General features: G+C 27.2%; 3 protein-coding genes across 5 annotated transcripts; all 3 read left to right on the top strand.

The window, feature by feature from the left end:
* The first annotated feature begins 119 nt into the window (after positions 1-119).
* On the top strand, positions 120-6,865 carry LOC111032763 (rho GTPase-activating protein gacK-like). Of its 3 annotated transcripts, XM_022313217.1 has the most exons (8): positions 120-859; positions 1,090-1,242; positions 1,308-1,615; positions 2,335-2,619; positions 2,694-3,140; positions 4,685-4,937; positions 5,592-5,728; positions 5,811-6,865. In XM_022313217.1, exons 1-8 carry the CDS (start codon positions 361-363, stop codon positions 5,886-5,888), a joined length of 2,160 nt encoding a protein of 719 aa, XP_022168909.1. In that variant the 5' UTR covers positions 120-360; the 3' UTR covers positions 5,889-6,865. The 3 variants fall into 3 exon arrangements, with proteins under 3 accessions (XP_022168909.1, XP_022168908.1, XP_022168910.1); XM_022313216.1 differs by having other exon boundaries at positions 5,592-6,865; XM_022313218.1 differs by lacking the exons at positions 5,592-5,728; positions 5,811-6,865 and adding an exon at positions 4,998-5,364.
* Positions 6,866-8,158: 1,293 nt separating this feature from the next.
* On the top strand, positions 8,159-16,080 carry LOC111032750 (protein msta-like). The gene is made up of 7 exons (XM_022313197.1): positions 8,159-8,451; positions 9,029-9,610; positions 13,583-13,948; positions 14,028-14,322; positions 14,381-14,476; positions 14,755-14,837; positions 15,746-16,080. The coding sequence occupies exons 2-7, from the start codon at positions 9,116-9,118 to the stop codon at positions 15,833-15,835; spliced, it is 1,425 nt and encodes a 474-aa protein (XP_022168889.1). The 5' UTR covers positions 8,159-8,451; positions 9,029-9,115; the 3' UTR covers positions 15,836-16,080.
* A 2,874-nt stretch (positions 16,081-18,954) lies between these two features.
* On the top strand, positions 18,955-23,279 carry LOC111032778 (myotrophin-like). Its single transcript, XM_022313235.1, has 5 exons — positions 18,955-19,196; positions 19,259-19,398; positions 21,498-21,608; positions 22,593-22,676; positions 22,740-23,279. The coding sequence occupies exons 2-5, from the start codon at positions 19,273-19,275 to the stop codon at positions 22,839-22,841; spliced, it is 423 nt and encodes a 140-aa protein (XP_022168927.1). The 5' UTR covers positions 18,955-19,196; positions 19,259-19,272; the 3' UTR covers positions 22,842-23,279.
* Positions 23,280-23,767: the final 488 nt, after the last annotated feature.

The raw sequence follows: 23,767 nt of genomic DNA, 5'->3' as shown, positions 1-23,767 counted from the left end.
TACATTAATTGCCGGTGCGTTCGAGACGATACCTTTTCATTGGACGAGCCTCTTATCAACAACACCGCAACGTGTGATACCAGTATCGGTCATGTGCAAGTTACTACAACATTTCAAATGGTTACAGTATACGTCGATTTCGTACAACATTTTAATTCGTCCCTTTCGAATTTTTTTAACCATTTATTATTGTCTCAACGCCTGTTGTTCACGTTTTTGGCACACGCAAATTCAATGTCTTCGACCATACTTGGTCAACGTATTTATTTTTCTTTGTTTTAATTTGATTTTACTAATATGTCCGAATCAGCTCTCTCGGTGGATACAATATCCACTGTCATTTGATAGTGACTGTAAGATATGGATCAAATAAATCCACGACCAAGCTGTTGTAGCTCTTCTACGTTTCCTACACCCACGACAGTCAACTGTCAAGTACAAACGACTCAAATGGCATCTACAATAATTTCCCCACCAACCAATAGCTATGTGCTGACGTCAAGTAACCTGAGGCCTGTTACCAACTACACGCTTGTTGCAAGTTCACAGGTTCCTGTCACCCATCAGTATGTAGTCCAGTCAACTACTCGAACAACTATACCTCAGTATGTGAACACAAACAACGTTAAGCACGTTGTGTCGCCCAGCACTCAACAGTCAAATGTTACTTACATGTTGCCATCTGGTGCTCATATTGTCAGGATGAACAATATTGTAACCACCACAGTAGCCGGAGAACAAAAATCTAATACACAATACATTTTAACATCGAGTACCCAAAAAACAAATTCTAGTATTAAATCGCCATTAGTAACACAATCTTCAATAACTAGTGTTTCAACTGACACAGAAAACAATTGTGAGTAAAAAATATTTCATAAGACTAAGAAGCTTTTATGTACATAATATGCTTGGTTCTATTTAACTTTGTATTGTTTAATAAACTTCTTATATCTACCAACTTAAATTAATTGCAATGTTCACTATTGTTAATAATGTATAATATAATATCTATAATTAAAGTACCTACCTAATACATATAGAAATTTTTAAAATGTCTTACTATAATATACTTATGTATTAATTTAGCTGGGTCCAGTGTTACGATGTCTAGAACAGTTGGTGTAAACACATGTACATCTCCAATATTTCAAAGGACTGGTTTAAATTTTCCTAGATTGAATGCCACATATTACAGTCAAATAAAAGGAAATGACACAACAAAGATTTCTTTTCGACCTAGTAAGTAACTAAATACAATTAAAAAGTCAAGTAATCAATAAATGTATGTAATGATAATTTTTTAGAGCTGAATGAACAAAAACCCGGCACAAGTTATATACTAACATCAAATGATTGGTCCCGTTCTAAAAACGTCCCCATATCAAGTTTACAAAAAGTTAATACGAATTATATGCAAATACCATTGATGCAAAAGCCTGGGACTGCGTTATCTACTAACACTTTAAAATCTAATGTTGATGCTCAACAACAAAAATCTCAGCATCAATCAATTCGTTCAGTAATTTTGCCATCAAATTACCGAACGGCTGTTTCTCCACAGCAAGGCACTGATTGTAAATTAGTTCTAAACTCAGTTAATGTAACAACCCAAGTAAGACAAAATCATAGAAGTATATACATTAATTAATTCATTTTGTAGATTAAAATAATTATTATTTTAGGGATTTTATACTTACATCATATTATTTTTAATATTAGTCCAATAACACTTATTTACTCTTACAATAATAATTATTATAAAAATTAAAAACAATTGATATAAATCCTATTTTATTTATATAATATAGGAATACACTGTATTATTATACAAGTATTAATTTATTTTAATATTTAAATGCAGAATAAAAATACTTATACATTAAAAAAATTTTACAGTGTAATATTTTTTTAAAACAATTATTTGGTTTTTAAATACTGTTAATAGATTTTATCTAAAAAATTGTATTTTTTTATTTAATTAATAATTAGAAGTAATTATTTACATTTTTGGATACCGATTTAGTATTTTTATTAAAAATAAAATTTAAGCTTCTTATTTATTAGGTATTATTATTTATTTAATAAAGTTCTTACAGCTTGAACAAACAATTTATGAAAAGTACAGTATTACTATATGTATCCAACTTAATATATTAAGTTTTAAATATTATTTTGTGTATAATAATATAAACATTTTACAGTGCATTAATTATTTATTTATTATGTGTTATGCATAAAAATATTCTATCAAAGCATGATATTATTTAATTATATTTATTCAATTTTCATGATATCATTTTTTAATAATTTTAATTTTATTTTGTTCTTAAGGGAATTAATTCAACTGAAAGTAAACCTAGCACATCAAGTACTCCAGTTTCAAATATTCAACAACACAATACAAATTATATGCAAATTCCAATATCTCAAAAACCTGGAACTATACTTACTCGTAATAACTCACAACCAAGTATTGATAATAATATACGTATTGGACAACATCAAACTATTCGATCAGTTATCTTACCATCAAACTATCGAGCAACTATGGTTTCGTCCCCACGAAGAGGTGTTGATTATAGACTAATATTAAAACCTGTAAATATTCAATCACAAGTAAGTCAAACATGATTTAATTTAAAATATGTTTTATCATTGATTGATTAATTTTATCTAATTTATGTTCACAGGTAATAAGAAATTTGCCACCTCCTCGACTTCCAGGTCCACGAAATAATACAGCGCGAAATACTTCTCCGCGACAAACTACACAACGGCAAACATCACCTAGACAAAGTTCTCCCCGGCAAAGTTCACCACGTCAAAGTTTACCAAGACAAAATTTGCCCAGACAAACACCACTTCCTGTACGCCCAAATTCATTCCCAACCCGTGTTCCTTTAACTCGTCCACCCGTATCTAGAACTCATAGTGAAATAATTGCCAATTCAAAAATTAATCCAATTCCACTAAGTGAAAGACTTAGTCATCTAGTTATTACAGAAAGATCTATAAAAATTTGTATGGATGAAATCAATAGCAAATCTCATAAAGATAATCCAAGTCTTGACCTAACTGATGAAGCATTGGAAACTGTACAAGCCGAAGTTACTTATAGGTTATTTTATTTGTTAAGGGTAAGAAAAGTATAATTTTTAGTAATATTTTTTATTTAAATTAACTTAAGCCATAATATAGTTTGATAACTACTATTACTTATTCTATAAGAACTTATGCAATTTTGTTGGCTTAGCATGAAAATTCACTAATGACAAAAAGTTAAAATGATGTGGATTAAAGTTTTTTATTCTCAACCTCCAACTGATATGATAGTTAACATATTTTTTAATTGATTATGAGTTATTGTTTCGAATGACTCTGATAAAAATAATATTAAGTAAATGTTAAATTATAATAATGGGCATGAATATAGTTAATTTCTCCATGAATAATTTTTGTGCATATTTAGATTGATTGATTATAATTATCAATGAGTAGAACCTTCTAATGAAACTTTTAATAAATTATGTTCTACCAATATTAACATTAAATTAAAATACATTTAATTTATTTATTCATATCCTCTAGTGTATGATCATTTCAAAGATCTTTTAAGTTTATTTTTATTTAGGTATTCATAAGTATTGATGTTTTTTTCTCATAAAATTTCAGTCAAACTTAAAGTAAGAATTATAAGTTTAAAAAAAAATATACAGTTACTTCGAATAAAATCAGTATTATTTGTTTTCTATATCATTATTTCTTTACAGATAATTAAAACACTTGTTTAAATTTGTATAAGATAAACTATTCCAAGTTTTTATACTGTTATTTCCTTAATACAAAAATATAATAGATCTCTTGCCATATTAAAATTTGTTAGCCAATACTAAACAGTAAACAATGTTAATCCATCAGAGAAAATACTGACATTCATAAGTATATAGAAAAGTACACAAATAAGTTTGAAATAATATTGTGCACTATAGTAATATGTTTTAAATTACTATTATTATAAGATTACAATTATTTAATTCAAAATAGAGATGTATTAATAGTTAATAATTTACTATTGTCAAATATGCCATTATTGATTTTTACTTTTGTCAACCCATGAGCCTAAATATGTTCCAACTCTTACTATTGTAAAAACTAGCTAATGGTATTTATAGCACATTTATGTCTATTATTATTATAAATAATAAAATGCTATTAATATTTTTATCAAATACCATGAGATAAAATAATCTCAATATCCAAAAAATAAAAATTCCTCATTATTGAATTAGTAGGAAGATAGGAAAAATAATCTTAGAGAATGAAAAACCTTTTATATTTTTTCCCTTCATTTAACTTTTAGTCATTAGTGACTTTTTGTTCCAAGCCGACAATATATCAAAGTCATTATTATTCATTATTAAATGTTCCAACACAATTGTTGTAGGTATTCATTAGTATTATACTAAAATAAGTGTTGTAACTTATTAATAAATTAATTATGAGGGTACATTGTATTATAGTGTGTTTTAATTGTATGAAGTTTCAAACAACTGATTCATAAATCATTAAATATAACTATAATTCAACTAATCAAGAATAAATTATAGTTTTTTTTAGTTACATTAAACTGCATTTTGAATATCAAAAAATATTTATTTTAATAAGTAAATATATGTTACAGGAATGTAAAAAATTTCTAATAAGAAGTCGTTCAAGTGTCTTAACGGAAGAAGCTGTAAGACAAGTATGTGCTGAATATTTTGGTACATTTTTTGGTAACAAACTGTGGCCATTATTTTGTTTAAAATGGACTGAAGATGGTTTATATTCTGATGATGAAGAAAATAGAGTTTGGATTAGAAAACATAATAATGTTAATCTTATTGGATGGCTAAAACATCCAAAATTTCGTAATCCAAGTTACATTCAAAAACGTAAGACCCTTTATTTATTATAATTTATAATTATTTATTTATTTTTCATATATACAATAGGAACTGGTTCACAAATCAAGTGGTCTTACCACATCATCAATGGCATGACACCTTTGTACATATTTTACAATTATTTAAATCTTGTGTAAACTATGATAGGTATTAGACTGTAATGTAAGTTATAAATCAGATTATTGTAAAACAAACTTATGTTCCTATAATCATTGAAGCCGGAATACTATTGGTATTACAAAAGAGGGTTTTTCAATCAGGTTTTTGTTACTATACAGCCATTTAACTCTTTGGAAAAAGAAACCGTAATTTTTTTAATTTTTTACAGATCCTTCAATGTTTTTATAGCCATCAAATGATTTCTGATGTTTATAAATTGTATTCCTTGTTACCAATGTGTTCACTTATATGTTTTATTATTCAGTATGCAATATTTATACTATTAACTTATATCAAATAATTTTAAATGTTCTTTAGATAATCATTATAAAAAAGTTTTAAGTTATTATTTGTGTAAAAATATTTTATCCATAAATTTTGCTTTAAATTTAAGTTTGCTTTTTAAACTATCACATGATTTACTATTGTTTTAAATGTAAACATACAACACACACATTAAAATAACTATATTATGTTTTACAGGTCTTTGTTCGAATTTGATAAACAAAAATCCGTTATTACCTAAATTACAAAATATTGCTGAAGAACTATATGAAGATGAGTTACAAAATCCACAACCAACATCTCAGAATTTTTACCCATCTTCAAATAGTGATCAAGTAACAATAAACAAAATAATCTCAAAAAAAAATGACGATGTATTTATCCCATCATTGCATCGTTTTATGAACATTCCAATAGAAAATCAAATGCTTTCTGCAAGTAAACGAATATCATCAACAATATTTCAGTCACGACAAACAGAGTAATCAAGAATAAAATTGTGTATCAAAAGTTTTAATTTTAAAACGTATACAAAATTACCTATTGTAATTTAGACTCTGATTTATGATGTACCTATAGGTTTAGGTTTATGTCTCTTGACTCTTGAGTTATTACTAGTGAGTTCTACAACTATTAAAAAACATATTTTATTTGAATGTATCAATAAAAACCTAATGAATTATTACCTATAAACAGATATAACAAATGTTTCAAGTTTTGTAATCATTTTATTGTTTTAAAATATCTACATAATCAAATATAACACAAATATCCAAAAATATTTTCACACAAACTTACTTCATTAATGTAAAAAATAATAATTATGGTCTTTGATGTTAGAAATTGTTGATCATTGTATTGTAAAGTTCAAATCTCAAAAAATTAATCGCTTCTATCTTTAATTTCAATCCCAGATTTAAAAAACTTATGAATACATTATTTTATGTAAACATTAAAAACACTATCAATTAAATTAACAAGATGTAATGATAATAGTTTTATAAAAACTATTTTTTTTATATACTCAAACAAACGCTTTTCTTTCAGGATTTTCATTTCAAAAACTTAAACAAGATTTTTTAAATATCTTTTGAAATCAGAGTGTATGCATTGCAATTTCATAATATTGTATATTCCACTGCAATACTTAAAGGTAAAATAACTTTTTCTGTGATTTCTTTTGTGTGGAAATAATATCTAAAAAGCAATGGTGTGCATATCAGATGTTATTGATTTAAGCTAATATAACTTAAACTGATGTTTAAAGTAAGTTTTGGAATTGGTGTTTTATTTACTTATTTTTAAAATATTAACTAGCTGAAGATTAATTCAAATTATGTTCTTTGCCTCTTTTTATATAAATAAACAATTTCACTTTTCATTTTATGTTGACAATCAATATGATATTCTATTAAAAAATATACTCAATATTATTCAAAAATTAATCTCAACTTATAACTTATGATTAATTGAAGGACATAATTTGAAAAATAAACAGTTGATTTCTATTTTAATTATTGATTACTTTGCCTATAGACTTTATTTGTCTTAAAAAAATTTATTTCTTAATAAACATTTATTTGGTTGTTTTATGAAAAAAAAAATTTTTATTGATTATCTAATCATCTATGCTAATATTTCATTTATGAATTAATTAGTTTTTAAACTTGTTTTATGTGATAAAGTTATGTTTAATGTAACAACATTAAATTTAACTACTTAAAACATAATAATGGTATTACTGTTTTCACTACTTAACATTAATAATATTTTGATTGATTGTGTCCAATGCGAAAAGTCATTGCCTTAAATTAATTTATAGTACAATAACTGTGAACTCATTATTATTAATTAATATTTATTGAATTGTTGTTATTATTTTTTTATATAAAACTAACAATATCAGTCGCAATAGATGTTAATACATTTTTATGTTAAGATATATAATTTAAGTATTTAATAATTTCATGATCTCCTTATTCGTCATGTAATATCATAATCATTGCCAATTTGTTTTATTTACTTGGTTGTTGTATTTATTTTTTTATTTTTTTTAACTGTGTGATAATATTATTATAGTATACCTACTACAATTTAATGATAACTTATGAATGTATCTATATGTTTAAAATTGTGATTACTGATTTATGTACGATTATGAATGTTAATTATTAATAATAAACTATTGTGATTACTGATTTATCAATTATAATCTAAATGAATTTTATGTGTACCACTGTACCTCTTTTATGTATTTTATGAACCCAGATAATTGCATAGCTATTATTATCTATAAAGACTAGGTACTGTTAAATGTGATGAATCTTCCAAACAGAAGTAAATTAAAACTATATATTTATCAATAGCAGGTTATTGCCAGAAAGTCCATACACCCACTCTGTATTTTGAAGAAAAAAAAGAAAACGTGTTCTTTATAAGTTTTTATTTTTTATTTTTTGGTTGTGTGTTTGATAAGACATACATTCATAAAAAAAACAATTTTGGTCGGTTAATTTATTTAATTTTAGCCCTTGGTAGATTCCTATCTACGTGAAAAGTGCTTGGCCATCATCCAGGCGTCGTTAACAGTTATTTCATCGTAGCACATAATTATTGCTGGCGACGATCTATTTCGATATCGATAGTCCTGGTCACACTTGCGGCTTTATATACAGCCCAGAAAACTGACACTTTGCCATTTCGCGTGACGATTTATGACTCGGGATGAATCGACGAGTAATTTCAGTATACTTTCATACCGCTAATAGAAAGATTAGCTGCTTACATAATAAATTATACATTTATACCTACTACAAGCATAATTCAAAGTGTGATCACGTTTTATTTGTTATACAAATAGACAATAGTTATGTTATAATATATTATAATAGACCAAAATATATTGTATATTGTTATTTAGGTGTAGGTACCTCATATTTGAATACAGCTGTAGCAGAGATTTTTATTTCATACACTTGATGAATCTACGTCTGTTTGTTAATACCGAAGAAATCGTGAAGTGACCTAAGCAGCCATCGTAATTTGACGACACGCATAGGTACGAGTTTTTTTCTGAAGGTATGTTATAATAATATACCTGGTGCAACGTTTACCCATGTTTAACGGTGGGCAATATGAATTAGTTAAAAACATATTTTTTTTAAGTTAATTTTCTAATTAAGTAACTAAAAAACTGATTTAAATGACTATTAAATTAATTCAGTTTTTGAAATCGTTGGTTTTAAATGTTTTACACATTTTACATTGGTAAATTACAGTGCACACTTTTTTTAATAAAAAATAATCTAATACTATAATTTCTGTTACCTATGTTTCATGATAAGATAATGTATTAATGTGTGGGTAATATACTATTATTTAATAAATATTTGTACTTCTGTATGATTTAAATTTAAATTAAAACAATTTATTAAATGCTTTAAATTAAGTTAAGTTAACATTTTTCTCTACATTAACTTTAAACTTGTACTTTTATGTTGAATATTTGGTTTCTTTTTACTTAATCATTAACTTATAATTTAATGTTCTTAAAGTTGAATAATTTTTTTCATTAACTTACCCACTTTTGGTGAGGTCAGGCATACTATTTTTATGACAAAGTTTTCTTTTTTTAGTTTTTTAGATTTTTAAAAACGAATACGATTAGAAAACACCTAAGCTATACTTCTGTGGAACTCCAACGGTATACGAGTAATATAGGTATGGACGCTATCAACGATTGCGTGAAGAATTACTTATCCCACAGCGGTGGTGATGTCGTGGTTGGTGGGTGGACGATCAGCACTGGAACCGCAACAGTGGCCGGTCGAGGCATCGTGGCCACCCGAGACTACAGTGTGGGTGACGTGATATTCGTGGATGTGCCACTGATCATTTCGCCTAGAGCGATGGGTACGGACAGTACCGGAAGCCCGGTGTGTCCAGTATGCTACGATATACTGATTACGGCAATCGGATGTCCGGGTGGTTGCCAGTGGCCGGTGTGTGGACGCCAGTGTGCCGACAGTCCCGAACACCGAGACGAGTGCAGGTATGTACGGAAACTACGACCGAAAACCAAAAGCGATGGCCAAACATGGTCGGTGGGCATTTACAATGCGATCACGGCCGTCCGGGGCCTGTCGATCAGAGATGGCGAGTACAAGTACTTCCTGGACGTGTTACAAAAGAAATTGACGGACAAAAAAATGTTTGAGGTATTTTTGAACGCTATACCTATTAAAAATATATGTGATAAAAGAAAAGTCAAAATTAAAAATGCCCACAAGCAGGGTTGTTATTTACCTATATTATATTACCTATAGCTGGGGAGTGTGGTGTGTTGAAATATTTGTCCTATTGTATCTACTTGCATAGGTGTTGATGATGGATGCTTAATGTATAGTTATTGTCTGAAACATAATACATTGTGCGACAAGGGCTAGAAGTGAGCTTTTTCAGTCTAAGACGACGTTTGTGACTTCAGACAAAGGCTGCCTTCTCTACATACAACTTTTGTCACGACTATGGTGCCTCTGAAAATGCTGGTATCAATATATTATGGTATTCCATAATGTACTAATCTCAAAGCTGGATTTAGGGTTTTCATAGAGCAGCATGTGAATAACCCACCTGGCCAATATAGTATTTGATGTATTAGATAAAATGTATCGATACGTGTCATGTGCATGTGCCATGTATATTAATCTGATTTATCGACAGAACTTTTTGTCAACGAAAAAAAACTATTTACAGTCCACTGGGTGGTAAAGGGTCATTTTTAATACTTCGACCAACAAAACAATTACACTTTTGGTACAGGCGTGACAAAAAAGATATTTCGTACCTAAATAAGTGCAATCATAAAACATATAAGCTTTAAAATAGATTATTTCCCCAATTCCCTGCAAAGTCCTAAACTACTATCACCTATGACTGAAGTAATAATATAAATATTTAAATTATTTAACTTATTTAAACCTATACTATGTCTTATTATCTTATAGTCTGACTTGATATATGTTTTTTTTAATACAAACCACACACTGGCATGGCAATTAAAACTAATAATATAGAAGCAAAATTGTAGTTTCTAAATATACATACCTACCTACAGGCTATAATAGCAGTTAGCAACAAAAAAGTTTAAGTGTATAAATATCACAACAAATTATAATTTTCATAGTACGTATACTATGTATTAATATTTATAGGTTATTTATAACTATACTAATTTATATCATGAAAAATGTAAAAATCAATGCAAAATGTTTTAAAATTTGAATACAACAATACCTTAAGGTGTTCTTAATGATTCTATGTCATTTTCGAAGTTAATATTCCAGTCTGATTCTTGTTCAATGGGAGTATAAGTCATAACTATTAAATATATGATATTGCCATTATCCATTTTAACGATTCTGCTTCACAGTACATCTAATTATGAATTTAGTCAGAACCACCCGTTTTCAGGAGTTCTGTATAGGCAATTTTCTAAACGTGTACGTGGTGACTGCGTGCTGATTGCCTAAATGTAAACATGTAAGGCGTGATAATTATTATAATATATTGGGTGGCTGTGTTATGAAAAAGCGTAGCATGCACACTCACGATGTTAATAACACGCTACACGAATATTAATTGCTTTGTTAGTTTTTTTTTGTCAAAAGTTTCAATCTTTTGCAAATTGTATTGTCCAACTTAGGCATCCGATAAAATTTCTGAAAACATATTTAAATATTTCATAAAGTTTGCTTAAAATCGACTTTATTACATTTAAAAATCAATTTATTCATTTATTAAAAACATTTAAAAATTCTTAATATTCAAAAGTTAAAATTTAATTTTGAAAGATCAAAAACTCAAAAAGCAATTTTTAAGAATAAAATTTCAAAGAAGAACATTTTCGAGTTAAATTCACCACGAATTCAAATACATATTATATGTTTACAGAAGTTTTAAGATTGTCGGTAGAAGTCTCGGTAGACCTACCTATGCTAAATTGGCATACGATAGGAACGTTCTATTTTGGTAGAAAATACCGTCTGATTCGAATCCCCTTAATCATATTTTATTTAAAGAATTTTCTTTCACTTGAGCAGCATGCAACCGGAATAGTTCAAAACAAATATTTTTAAAGTTTCATATAGGTTGATATATTTGATAAATAGTCCTCTCCGCTCGCATCGGTTACTATACAGTGTATACTCTAAACAGCCTAAACTAACTAGACCCTATGCCTGTTAATAAATGTGTGATATATAAATGTGGGTAGTCAACATATGAATACCTACCTACCTCATACCTACGGACTAAAAATACTTTGAAAGATAATCTTATCATTGGTAGCTATATCTCCTTCCCTACCATCCATCGTTCCAATTAAAATGCCTATTATGCATATATGTGCCCTGAAAAGGTCAATTCAAATGAAAAATAATAAAAATTAGTCCCGTAAAAGTCCATACAATATTAGGTAATCATCAATATTCAGTTCTGTAATTTTTTTATGTAAAAACAAATGTTCTGCTTCTGAAGTCTAAGATTTTAGTCTTTTAGAAGTTTAAAAAAAGAAAGAAAGCACTACCCCTCTGCTGTACTTGCAGTATGTAGGTGTCGATTGTATACCTCGTCATTGGGTAAGTAATTGTAATGTATGCATTGAATTTGAATTCAATGAACAATTATTACCTAAATACGAAATTTAAAGCAAAAACAGGTTGTCAGCCTATATTAGGATATTACTAACTATATTCCATGATGTGTTTTTTAATATAGCTATTACAGTAATTTTTTTTTCCAATTAGTATTACAGTACCTTGGTTGATTACATTTTTCTCTGAAAAAACAATTGCATTGATTATATTATTATTACTTATAACTATTGAATTATTATAATTTATAATAGACAATAGTAGGTATACACATTAATCATATTATTGATAGTTGTTATATAGTTTTGACCAAATTGCAAAAACAGTTTTTAACTGACTCAATTTTGTTATTATACATAGATAACCTATTCTAAACTAACTCAAAAACAAATAACTTTGGATAGATAAACATGAAACTTTCACCAAATCTTTAAATTAATATGTTTTTATATGAAATATTTTTTCTCTTTTTAAGCTATTTATAAACATTTGAAACTTGAAATGTCTTTAGTTTTTTTTCTATAAATGTCGATAAATTGTTATTGCTGGATTTAAAAGCTTGAATTGTCATATAAGCTTTTTCTTAACTTTTTCAGTTACCAATCAAGAATTATCAAAAGTATTTATTGTTAAATTATTTTTGTATACAAATTTAAAGTTAAAATTTTGACAAAATTACGAAAATTTTAAAATAATTGTATATTTCAAAATGTAATCATACAATTTTTAATATTCATACCTAAGTTAATTTAATAGAAGATTCCTCATCATAAGTTTTTAATGTTGGAATTTTAAAAAAAGTTTGGTGTAAATTCACATATATTTTTGCTATAATAGTAGGTAGAGTAAACTCTCCCTATTTTTAAAACTAGTAAACTCTCCTAATGGTAAAATCGCCCGAGTATTATGTTTACCTGAAGAAAATGGGTAAACTCTCCCGGGTCGACTTTTTGTTCACCTGAAGTAAATGTGTAAGCTCCACTGAGTTATTTTAAATGTTACTTACTTGCTTGTTTTTAAAATTGCTACACTATGAATTGGGTACAGTGCATGGATTGTGATTATCATTTTAAATTTATATTATCAATTATATTGCCATTAACCTGTATTTGTAATTTAAATATTTAAATATTTTATTACCGCCAACATATTTTTAATTTTAATATTAAAAACGATATTGACTATAAAAGCTCAAGTTGTCCAACCTTATCAACTGCTGAATACGAATAATACCCCATGCTCCCCTAGCTTAGTAATACTGAAGTATTGCAGACCCGGGAGAGTTTACAATCGCCCTATTTATTAAATCTATAATACTTTTTATGTTTGTATTATCTTTAATTGTATTAGGTATATCAATTATCAATGAACAGAAAAGACACACATTTCAAATCGAAATACCTAGAACTTATCCAATAGTGTTCAATAAAATATAATTAATTTCTAACAATGTTTCAACAATGTATACCTACTATTTACCAAAATATAGTTATAGCTATACCTACGTTTATATTTGATATTTCGTACTATAAATAGGTAGAAGAACTGAAAAGAAGCATAAGTATGGAATTAGACAAAGAAGATGAAAAAATAATGGTAACTACTTGTAAAATAATGGATGCTAATTGTTTTGAAACAATAGTAAATCGTTCCAATAAATTAATAAGTTTGAAAGGTCTGTACCCTGTAGCAGCATTTATGAACCATTGCTGTGTTCCAAACACAATGCACAATTTTAATGAAAAACTTCAGATGATCGCAAAAGCTTCCTTACCGATATATAAAGGACAGGAAATTACTACTAGTTATACATATTCAATTTGGCCTACTTCACTACGACAGAACCACTTGTTGACGTCAAAACAATTTATTTGCACCTGCAGTAGATGTTGTGACACAGAAGTTAGTTTACATAATATACGATCATAGTCACGGTTACGTTGTACCTACATACTAATTAATAATTTTTATTTTACGATAGGAATTTGGAACTGAGTTAGCAGCACTGAATTGCATAGTTAAAAATTGTGACGGTCGCATTTTACCAATCAATCCATTAGACAAGATGTCGATTTGGCATTGCAAGACTTGCACAAAATTAGTATCGAGCGCAGAAATGATATGTTTGTATAAAGATATCGAGACTTTAATGAAAAGCATAAGTGTATTCTGTCCAAAAAGCTTTGAAGCAATCTTAAAGTCATTTAATATTTATAGAAACAGTCCATTTGTAGTTGATTTAAGATTGAAATTTATTTGGAAGTCAAAAAACAACAGTAACATTTGCTTTTAAGAGGTGAAATATAGGTATTTGAAGTTTATTTTTTGATATAGGTTTGAATCTTGAGCAATTGCTTTATAAAGAAAAATTGTGTTTGGAAATGTTGGATTTGGTACAAAAACTAAGATTAGGTCAATGTCGATTATTAGGTAAATACAAAATTGTTTATTATAATAATACTAGAGGCACTAATACAATAACAATAGTTTCATCACTTAAAAAAAAATATTAATCAAATTTTTATTAGTATAAATATGTTTTAATTTTGATTTATTGTACGTTTTAATAAAAGACAACAATATTTTATTTGCTTTTTTTATCAGTATTAGTGTTGAATACAATAATACCTACAAATTTAAAAACCAATCTATTTCATTTTAAATCAATGCAATTATTATTATATTTATAAACCATTATATTTTGAAAGGTTTAATATCTCAAGAACTTCTGAAGGTGATTAGAGAAAAAACTTATCGTTTCCGGCCGAAGTGGAACACAAAAACATTGAATGTACGTACAAAAAAATGTCATGGTTTTATTAGATACATATATTTTATTTAAATTTAAGAAAATCTTAGAGCTTTACGTCCACATAGCCGCATGCGTTGTCTCTATCTAACAAACACCTATAACCAGGGCCCGCTTGAAGGCGGTTCGAGCTGTGCACTGGCACAGGGCCCCGCTCATTGAAAGACCCCGCGGGCCGCGGTCTGTTGCATAAATAAATTATGGGATATTAATTTAATATACGGATTAAAAACGGATGGGTTTGGCCACCAAATCTCTATTCATCCAAATAAATAAATAACTGCTAACAACCACTAAATAGGCCCCACAAAAACATTTTGCACAATTTGTATTATTATAGCTTATATCATTAAAAAATGTAACTATTATAGAACATGTTAAATTGTTAAGGTTGGGTTACGGCGGGTCTCATCACTCCCAATGGGAGGGGGGCATTTTATTTATATTCTAGCCTAAGAGGGATGACTTAATGCTCTCCTTGAAACATGAACCAATGATAATTTAAAATATTTTACATACCTAGGAGTAGGTAGGTACTCATAAAGTCATAACTTGCTTAAAAATTTTAATTTTGTAAATACTAAACTAGGGCCCGGAATTGCATGCCTTAAAAACAATCGAAATATGCTCTTAAAATCGCTAAAATATGCATTTAATGTTTTTTTTTGTTAGGGTTTTTAGTTTTCGGTAGAAATAATAGGCTATTTTTTTCCGATTTGCCGGAGTGTTTAACTGTATTTGATTTAGATTTTAAAACGTGCATAGCTTACAGTTTATATTTATATATGTTTATTGTGAATAAATGATCATTTAGGTTTATTATAAAATGCCTATCCCGTGGCATGACATGTCTGAATTCGGTATTGATTATAAAAAATCAATTTTTTTAGGTCTTCGAAGAACAAATAAATAAACTGAAAGAAATATATTCTAGTGTTTTGGATGAAGATGCAGACTTGGATAATAATAATATTAAATAATTTTACTCTCCGAGTATAAGTAGCTATTGGCAATATTGAATCTAAAACGTCTTATGTAGAGTTTTATTTTGTAATAATAATACGTTCATTGTAATTAATAATCAACTTTGTTTTAAATTTGTAATACAGTATTATTTTGTTTTATGTTTAAAGTTTAAACTGTTGTCTGCCAGACGTCATTCACAAAATATCACAGATACAAATATTAATAATAATTTATTATCCATATCTGTGTAAAATATAATATTTTGTCGGCCTCAGTAATAATATATTATAATACGTTTATGTATACTTATAGCCATATCTATGTTTAATTTATAGCCATATGGTAATGAAGATATTAATATTTTTTTTTACAGATATTAATATACCTACTATAGGTACAGTTATTAATTATTATAGGCGTATTGTAGTAATATTATAGGTACCTACTTGTTAGTTGTATACTTGTACCTAGGTATAAGCATAATAAATAGTACTATTAATAGTTAATAATTAATAATATATAATGTGTGTAAATATCTAAAAGCTTATTGGGTGAAACGGATTATATATTGTTACCTAATTATTGTGTACAAAAATATACTGTTGTTTAATTTTTTGCAGTACTCATCAATTTTACAATATTTTTTTATTGTTTGATTGTCATGTTAATTATTTGACGAAGTTGAGTAAATTGTATTTATTGTAAGGCGTTGGCTCTTTGCACGAAATTACTATAGCCATTATATATTTTATAGGAGGGGCATGTATACCAATGTTTACACGTCAAAAATTAAAAACTTAGTGAAATATAAAGTGGCTTATAATATTTTATGAATTATTACAACAGAAAATACGAAACTGTAATTATTAATAAATCTTGCATTGCTCGGAAACTATAACCAACAAATAGTATACATTATAAATGTATTTTTTATTTATATTAGTGTTTAGTTTACATATAACATTATAAAGCGGCCTATAATAAGATATTTGTATATTTTTTGAGTAGCTCATGTGAAGATAACAATATTTACCATTTATCATACTTATACAGCACCCACAATACATTTACTCAACATTTTTTGTCAAAATTCTAACTTCAGTTTCTCATGAAAAATACAAATATTTTGGATTTATGCTCAACTTTTTTTTGAATTTCCACCAACAACTTATAGGAACTTTCTATTCAAATTTTAATTTTTTTGACAGAGCGAATTTTTATCGTCGATAATTTAAAAAAACTAGAAAAATTCGAAATGTTCGTATGTTTATAAATAGCTCAAAAAATTCAAAATATTTTTTAAAAATTGTAAGGTGAATAAGAAATGCAAGTATAAACATTTAATAAAAATGTAGAGTACCCATCCATCTACCATTAGTTTGTATACAAAAAACAATTCAAGATTTTGTTAAGGAGTCATTATATAGATAGCATGTTATATTGTTATCATTCTTATTTGTACTTATATGTTATAATATCGACATATCGCAATATTAGTAGTAGTACAGTGCGTGCAATCGTACAGTTATGGAGGTAGTAGATTGGAGGTTAGTAATTTGCACCAAAATAAAGATATGTTATTTGAGGCACCCGGGAATTGGGCTAGAATTAACCTTTTTTCAAAAAAGTTTACGTTAAAAGTCGGTAATTGGGCCCCTAAAGTTTTACATTTATAACAGGTAGACCCGGTGATGGTCTACTATTTTCAACGATTATTTTATTATTGTACCCGGTAATTGGGCCACCGTTAAATTAACATGTCGTATATAAATTATTACAATACCTAACACTACAATACACACTAAACTTAACATAAAGCGATCGCGTGCCTTATCAAAAGGTAATGAAATAATATAGAATTAGCAAGGGTTGCCATCAAAAGAGATTTATAAAAACAGCTAAATGCGTAATTTACAAAGATCATTGCGATCGTTAGGTGATTGTAAACTATCCAATCCACGTTTAGTATTATAAGTGGTTCGGTTATATATATAAGTATATTAATAGTATTTTTATGTATTAGAAAAAATAATAGTAATTAGTCATTAAACGCTGTATATTTGTATATTTTTGTATTATATAATATGTATGGCCCTGCAATCTCCGAGCGCACTTAAAAAATATAGATTTATTATGTGACCCAATCTCTGGTAAGTAAAAAACTAAGAAGTAAACAAATATTTTATACAAAGCAGGTAGATAAAATGTGGCCCAATTACCGACCACCCGTAATTTGCACCACTGCTGGCAGTCAAAAGTAGTGTTAATTTGCACCAAAATAAGCATCTATAAATGATGAGCACTACCGGTAGTTAAAATTATCGAATAGTTCAACAAACTATTCGAATAATAAACATTTTTGTAATCGTGTAACATGATTATAAGTTATAACACAGTACTATTGCATTATGCGTCAATTTATTATTTCAACCAAATACTAACTTATTCTTTAGTCAAATTACATTTCCTATTTCTTACTACCTAAGATGGTGCAAATTAAAAATCTTTATTCTGGTGCAAATTACAAACGCAATTTAAAAATGTTTTTCGCAATTTTGGGAATTTTTTCATTTTTAACACTATTTTAACTATTTCTTCTCGTAATTTCACTTTTCTAATACTACTTAAACGGTTTCCTAAAATTATCAAAATAAATATTTTGTCCAGAAACAAAAAGAGCATTTAAGTTAAAAAATTAAAAAAGAATAAGGTCAATGTAGGTAACACATTTTTTCAAGCAACATATGTTTTAGGTGTTTTTTTTAGTTTAAACTCTGTAAGACTTTGTCAAATAAATTAAAATTGCAATTTTCAATCCCATTTTTCGGTATTTTTTTAGAGCAATATTGCAATCAATTTTACTACTTTTTCACTAATAGAAGTTACAACATCCATGCCTTATTAATAACTAATTATTTTCTGTTATTAAAACTACACCATAAGTCCAAAACGTTGGGTATGAAAAATTATATTTGCCGCTCCGCCAAATAGATAATACCTACCTGGTATCTACTATCTAATTTACCTCCATACATCCAACGATACCTATCTGTAACCTCTTTGGATATTTAACAGCAGCCAGACTTTTTTGTTCTGTCGCGAAGAAAAACAACGAATTATATTGGTCTGATAAAAATATATGATTCAGGATTTTGTGTCTTTTTCGCGATAAGGTAGATGAATAATAATAATATTGCAAGTGGAAGCGGTGAATCGTAAACTTGACTACTTTACCTACTTACCGTCAACCGAATAATTTATGTCCGTTTAATTCTATTACGTGTACGATATTCGTTTTCGCCGTCGAAGTTTGCCGACTTGTAAGCGGTTTTAAATATTACTTGTCGTTGTCTTTGACTTTCCGCCCATTAAAAGGTAATTTTGTGTTAAGTCTAAAAAGATATTCATTATAATATATCTACCAACCTATTGTATAGGTGCCTACCTAAAGATGGAAGTTTGCACCAACGAGAATGGGAACTGTGCGGTTGCGAGTGAAGATTTATCGTGGGCATTGCAAATTGGAGATCTTGACACGGTCAAAGAACAGTTGCAGAGACTTGCTAAAGAAAACGGGGTAATTGTTTTCGAGTCAATATCACTAATCATGTTGTATAAATGTATTAACAGTAGCTACATTATTATTGATAATATGCCTGTAGTATATTTAAGACATACCTAATTAGTACCTAGGTAACTATTTTTTAATTTTTATAATTTGAGAGCTATTTACATTTTTTAGTTTTTATTTAGTTGGTACATTGTTTCTGAAATAATTTTACGACGGGGTACACAACTTCAACTCAAAAAATCGTATTTAATTATCTTTAAATAATGTCCATACTCCAAAGTGAACAATAAATTGATTGATGCAATAAAACAAATTATAGTATATTAGTGGATACCTATATTTTTTTTATTTATTACATGTACGCACCTCAGAATACCTTACAAAAAAAAGTAGATCTGAATTAATTTGAAGCTCTGTTGAATGTCGTCAATAGACAATTATAGTTAACATACCTATTAGAATAATATGGAAAACATACTTTTAATGCAAACTGTAGGGTTCTTATTAGAAATGTATATACTCTTATAATTGACATAAAATAATGTTTTCGGTGATCACTATTGTTAAAAAAGTTTTTTTTTATTGAAATCTGTTGGTGTTTTATCGTAATTCATTATTCAATTTAGTAGTCTGGACATTTTATCACAAAATATAATACATTTAAAAGTGAATAAATCAAAATGTATTTTTCAAATAAAATAGTTGATCATGTTTTTAAAATTTTTAATTTAAAATTTATAATTGTATTTTATCATAATAAATGTATTCAGGATATTTACCAAGTCGGGGATCTTCACCTTTTTTTACATCAGACAAAATCTGAGAATTGTTTTGCAATTGTGGGCAAATTTTTGAGGAAGAATGGTAGGGAAGTATTCAGAATGAAGATGGAGAAGAATTGTTTATTATTTTGTTTCACTATATTTTTAAGAGGAAATAATATAGTGCATGTACATATCATTAAGATACCTATTTAATGATAAGTTTGGAATGACTCTTTTGATAACATTTCTAGGAATTTCATCAAATTTAATTGTTTCAAGCTGCAGAAATGCTTCTAAATGTTTGTCACATGAGTTGTTTCTGTACTAAGATTTTACATATTTCATTTTTAAAAAGTCTGATCATGTAGATAGGTAAAATTTTAAATATTTTTGGGATCATCCCTGGGGAAAATTTTTTTTTTAATTTCGAAAAGACTCCTTCTGTTAAAATATGTAAGACTGTTGTAGCCATGTCTCCTTCGAACAGTCTGACCTGCTTATTTAATGTAGATTGATAACTTTGAGCTTAAACTTCAGTAGTCATGTTTTTTTCCATGAAAAATTTTAATGTGCTAGAAGTTTTTCGAGCGTTGTGCAATTGAATTAATGACAAATTAACAGTGGTGAATAAAAAAATGCTCTTTACAACAAATCTCTTTAGTCTCAGAAAATGCATTACTTTAACCGTCAATAAGAATTTTTTTCAGCTACGGCCAAATTTTAAGACTTCAACCATATCAGATCATAGATTACCAATCAGCCAGTAATATAAGACGCATGCTTGGTTTCAAAATGTCTACCAATATTAATTCTTTCAAAACAGCAACTCATTGAATCTTTCATTACAGATAATGTACAGAATCATGATTACAGATTTTGTTAAAAACACAGCACTCAGTATCAATTTTTCATCTTTTATTAAAGCAGTACAACACTTTATGAATAATAAAATTGAACTTAAATTTTTTCTCTCGGATATTATAGCGATGCTTTATTTCAATCGTTAAGATAACAATACATTTATTACTGATGTTGTAACATACGCTAACATTATTTAATGACCAAAGACTTGCAATGTACTATTGTTATAAGTTGTTAAAAAAAACCTAAATAAATATAAGAAAGTATTAACATAATTATATGTTATGGGTATACATTTTCAAAATAGTCAGTACCCCGTCAGAACTCAGTTTAGCAATCCAGTTCAAAAAGCTTTGTAGGTTTGAGGCCCTTGTTCTAGGTTAACATATCCATTACAAATTTGATTTAATATTGATTTAATAATATAATTTTAATTACATACATTTAGCAATATTTTAAACTTGTATTTGTGTATTTTAGGATTGGGATATAAACAATGTTTCAAATGGAAGAACCATGTTACATAAGGCTTGTGATTACGGTCATTTGGATATTGTCGAATACTTAATTCAAAATGGTGCTGATATAAATGTAAGTAGTTATTTGTTAAATCGAACCGTAAAATCATTATTTTTAATATAAAACCTCTGATTTTTCATCTATTATTAAAAAGCAAAAATGTTATGTACCAAACCCATAACCATATAATTTATTTGTCAGTACTATTACTTATTGATTTTATAATATATTATCAAATTGAAGATATTTATGCTTTACATTAGATTAAAATGTATTATAGAACAATGAAGTCTTTATTTGTTTCAATATTTAAAGATTTTAGACATAGGAATTTGAAATCATAAATGATTATATTTATATAATATCTTATAAAATAACTTGCCCTGACTGATTCCTCGACCCCCAAAGCTATGAACATGAAATTTGGTCCGTTCATTTTTTAATATGTAGAGACCACTAAGAAAGGATTTTCTATATAAAATGCACATTTTAAAGAGGTCCTGAAACAATAGTTTTGAGATTCACAGTGGAAATTGAAACTTTTTTATGTATAAATGTAAATGGTTGACATTGATTACTCTAGCAGATTAGGTACAAACTTGTATTAAATTGTTGCTTTTACATATGGCCTCAATTAAAGAAACTATGTATATCTTAAAACCAATTTGAAAAATTTTAAAAAAATGTATATGCCACATTGTTACTAATTATAATTGTTATATAATATGTAACCAATGTCAACCCAAAAACAAAACACAAAACAATTTTTTATTTCATTATCTGAAAAAATATTAATGTGTGAGGTATTACCCTGTATCCACATATAGGGGTTGAAAAAAAACTGTTAACATTCTCCAAGTTCAAGGATTCTATTGATATAACTTTTATCGAAAACAGTTCGGTAGTTTGTGAGTATTAATAAATTAGAGATAGACCATTATTCATTAGACCTTATACATAGATGAGCATTAGATAACACAGTTCATCAATATTTGAATAAAAATATAAAATGTATTACATGCACTATATATATTATAAATTGTATTTATTTTTTAGAAGAAGGACAATTTTGGTATAACCCCATTGCTGTGTGCTCTGTGGGAAAATCATTTCAAAGTTGCCAAGTATTTAATTGATAAAGTAAGTTTCATTATAATAAAATATATGAATTGTTTTATTTGTATTAATTAAAATTTTTTTTAGGGAGCAATTACAAATTTATTAACACCACAAGGATTGAAGTATTATGAATGCATTGAAGATTCTGAAATGATCAACTTATTAAAACGACTAGAAACTCAATAGTTATTTATATTACTTTAATTCAACAATTTAATAATTGAATAATCTATCTGTCTTTATGTACCTCTAATGTTATTCACATATTATTTGGGATAGTTAAATAACATAATAACTAATTACATTTAAAAATTCCTTTTATTTAAAATAACTTTTTTAATGGATAGTTATCATTGTTATTATTTATTAGACTTATAATATAACATTTCACATTTATTCATCTACTATCCTTATAAAATATTCTAGATTCATGAATGAAACGATTATAAAATAATGACTGGAATTATAATATTTATAAACACTTGTTCCTATAGTAAATTGTTGGTGGAATAATTTGACAATAAGTGATAAAGTTTTCATTGTTATTATCATAATTATTATTGTGTGTCAATCAAGTAATGAATGATCAATTAAAATTAATCCAATAAATAATTTTTGTGAAGTTTGAAACAGTTTTATAAGTATTTTAATATTAAAATTAAATTTTTAGCATGTTTAGATACGTACACTTTTATATTAATAGATATGTTAATCATTTTAAAGTAATACAATATTATAATCAAATTATTATTGTTATAAATAATTACTATTTATTTTATTTATGTTTAAATATAAATCAAATGCTAATTTTTTTCCAGCAGTTTGTTTTGTTATAGGTAATTAATATTTAATTATCTATATAAGATATTAATATATTACGCTTGTTTACAGAAATTATTTATTCTTTGCATGTTTAAGTTTTGACGATACATTTATATATTTATTAATACAAGCATAGCACTTTTAAACATAATTTTAAGTATATATACCTTTAATATGAATAGGATTTGTGATTGATACTTGATAGTGAACGAATTAAAAATTATTGTTGAAATTATATGTTATAATGCTGTATTATTTATTATAAACATTATTATTATTATTATTATTAT

The sequence above is a fragment of the Myzus persicae genome, unplaced genomic scaffold (genome assembly GCF_001856785.1).
Source record: "Myzus persicae strain clone G006 unplaced genomic scaffold, MPER_G0061.0, whole genome shotgun sequence".
Taxonomy (NCBI): domain Eukaryota; kingdom Metazoa; phylum Arthropoda; class Insecta; order Hemiptera; family Aphididae; genus Myzus; species Myzus persicae.
The sequence above is the reverse complement of the archived record's forward strand: the minus strand, read 5'-3'. Positions and strand labels throughout refer to the sequence as shown.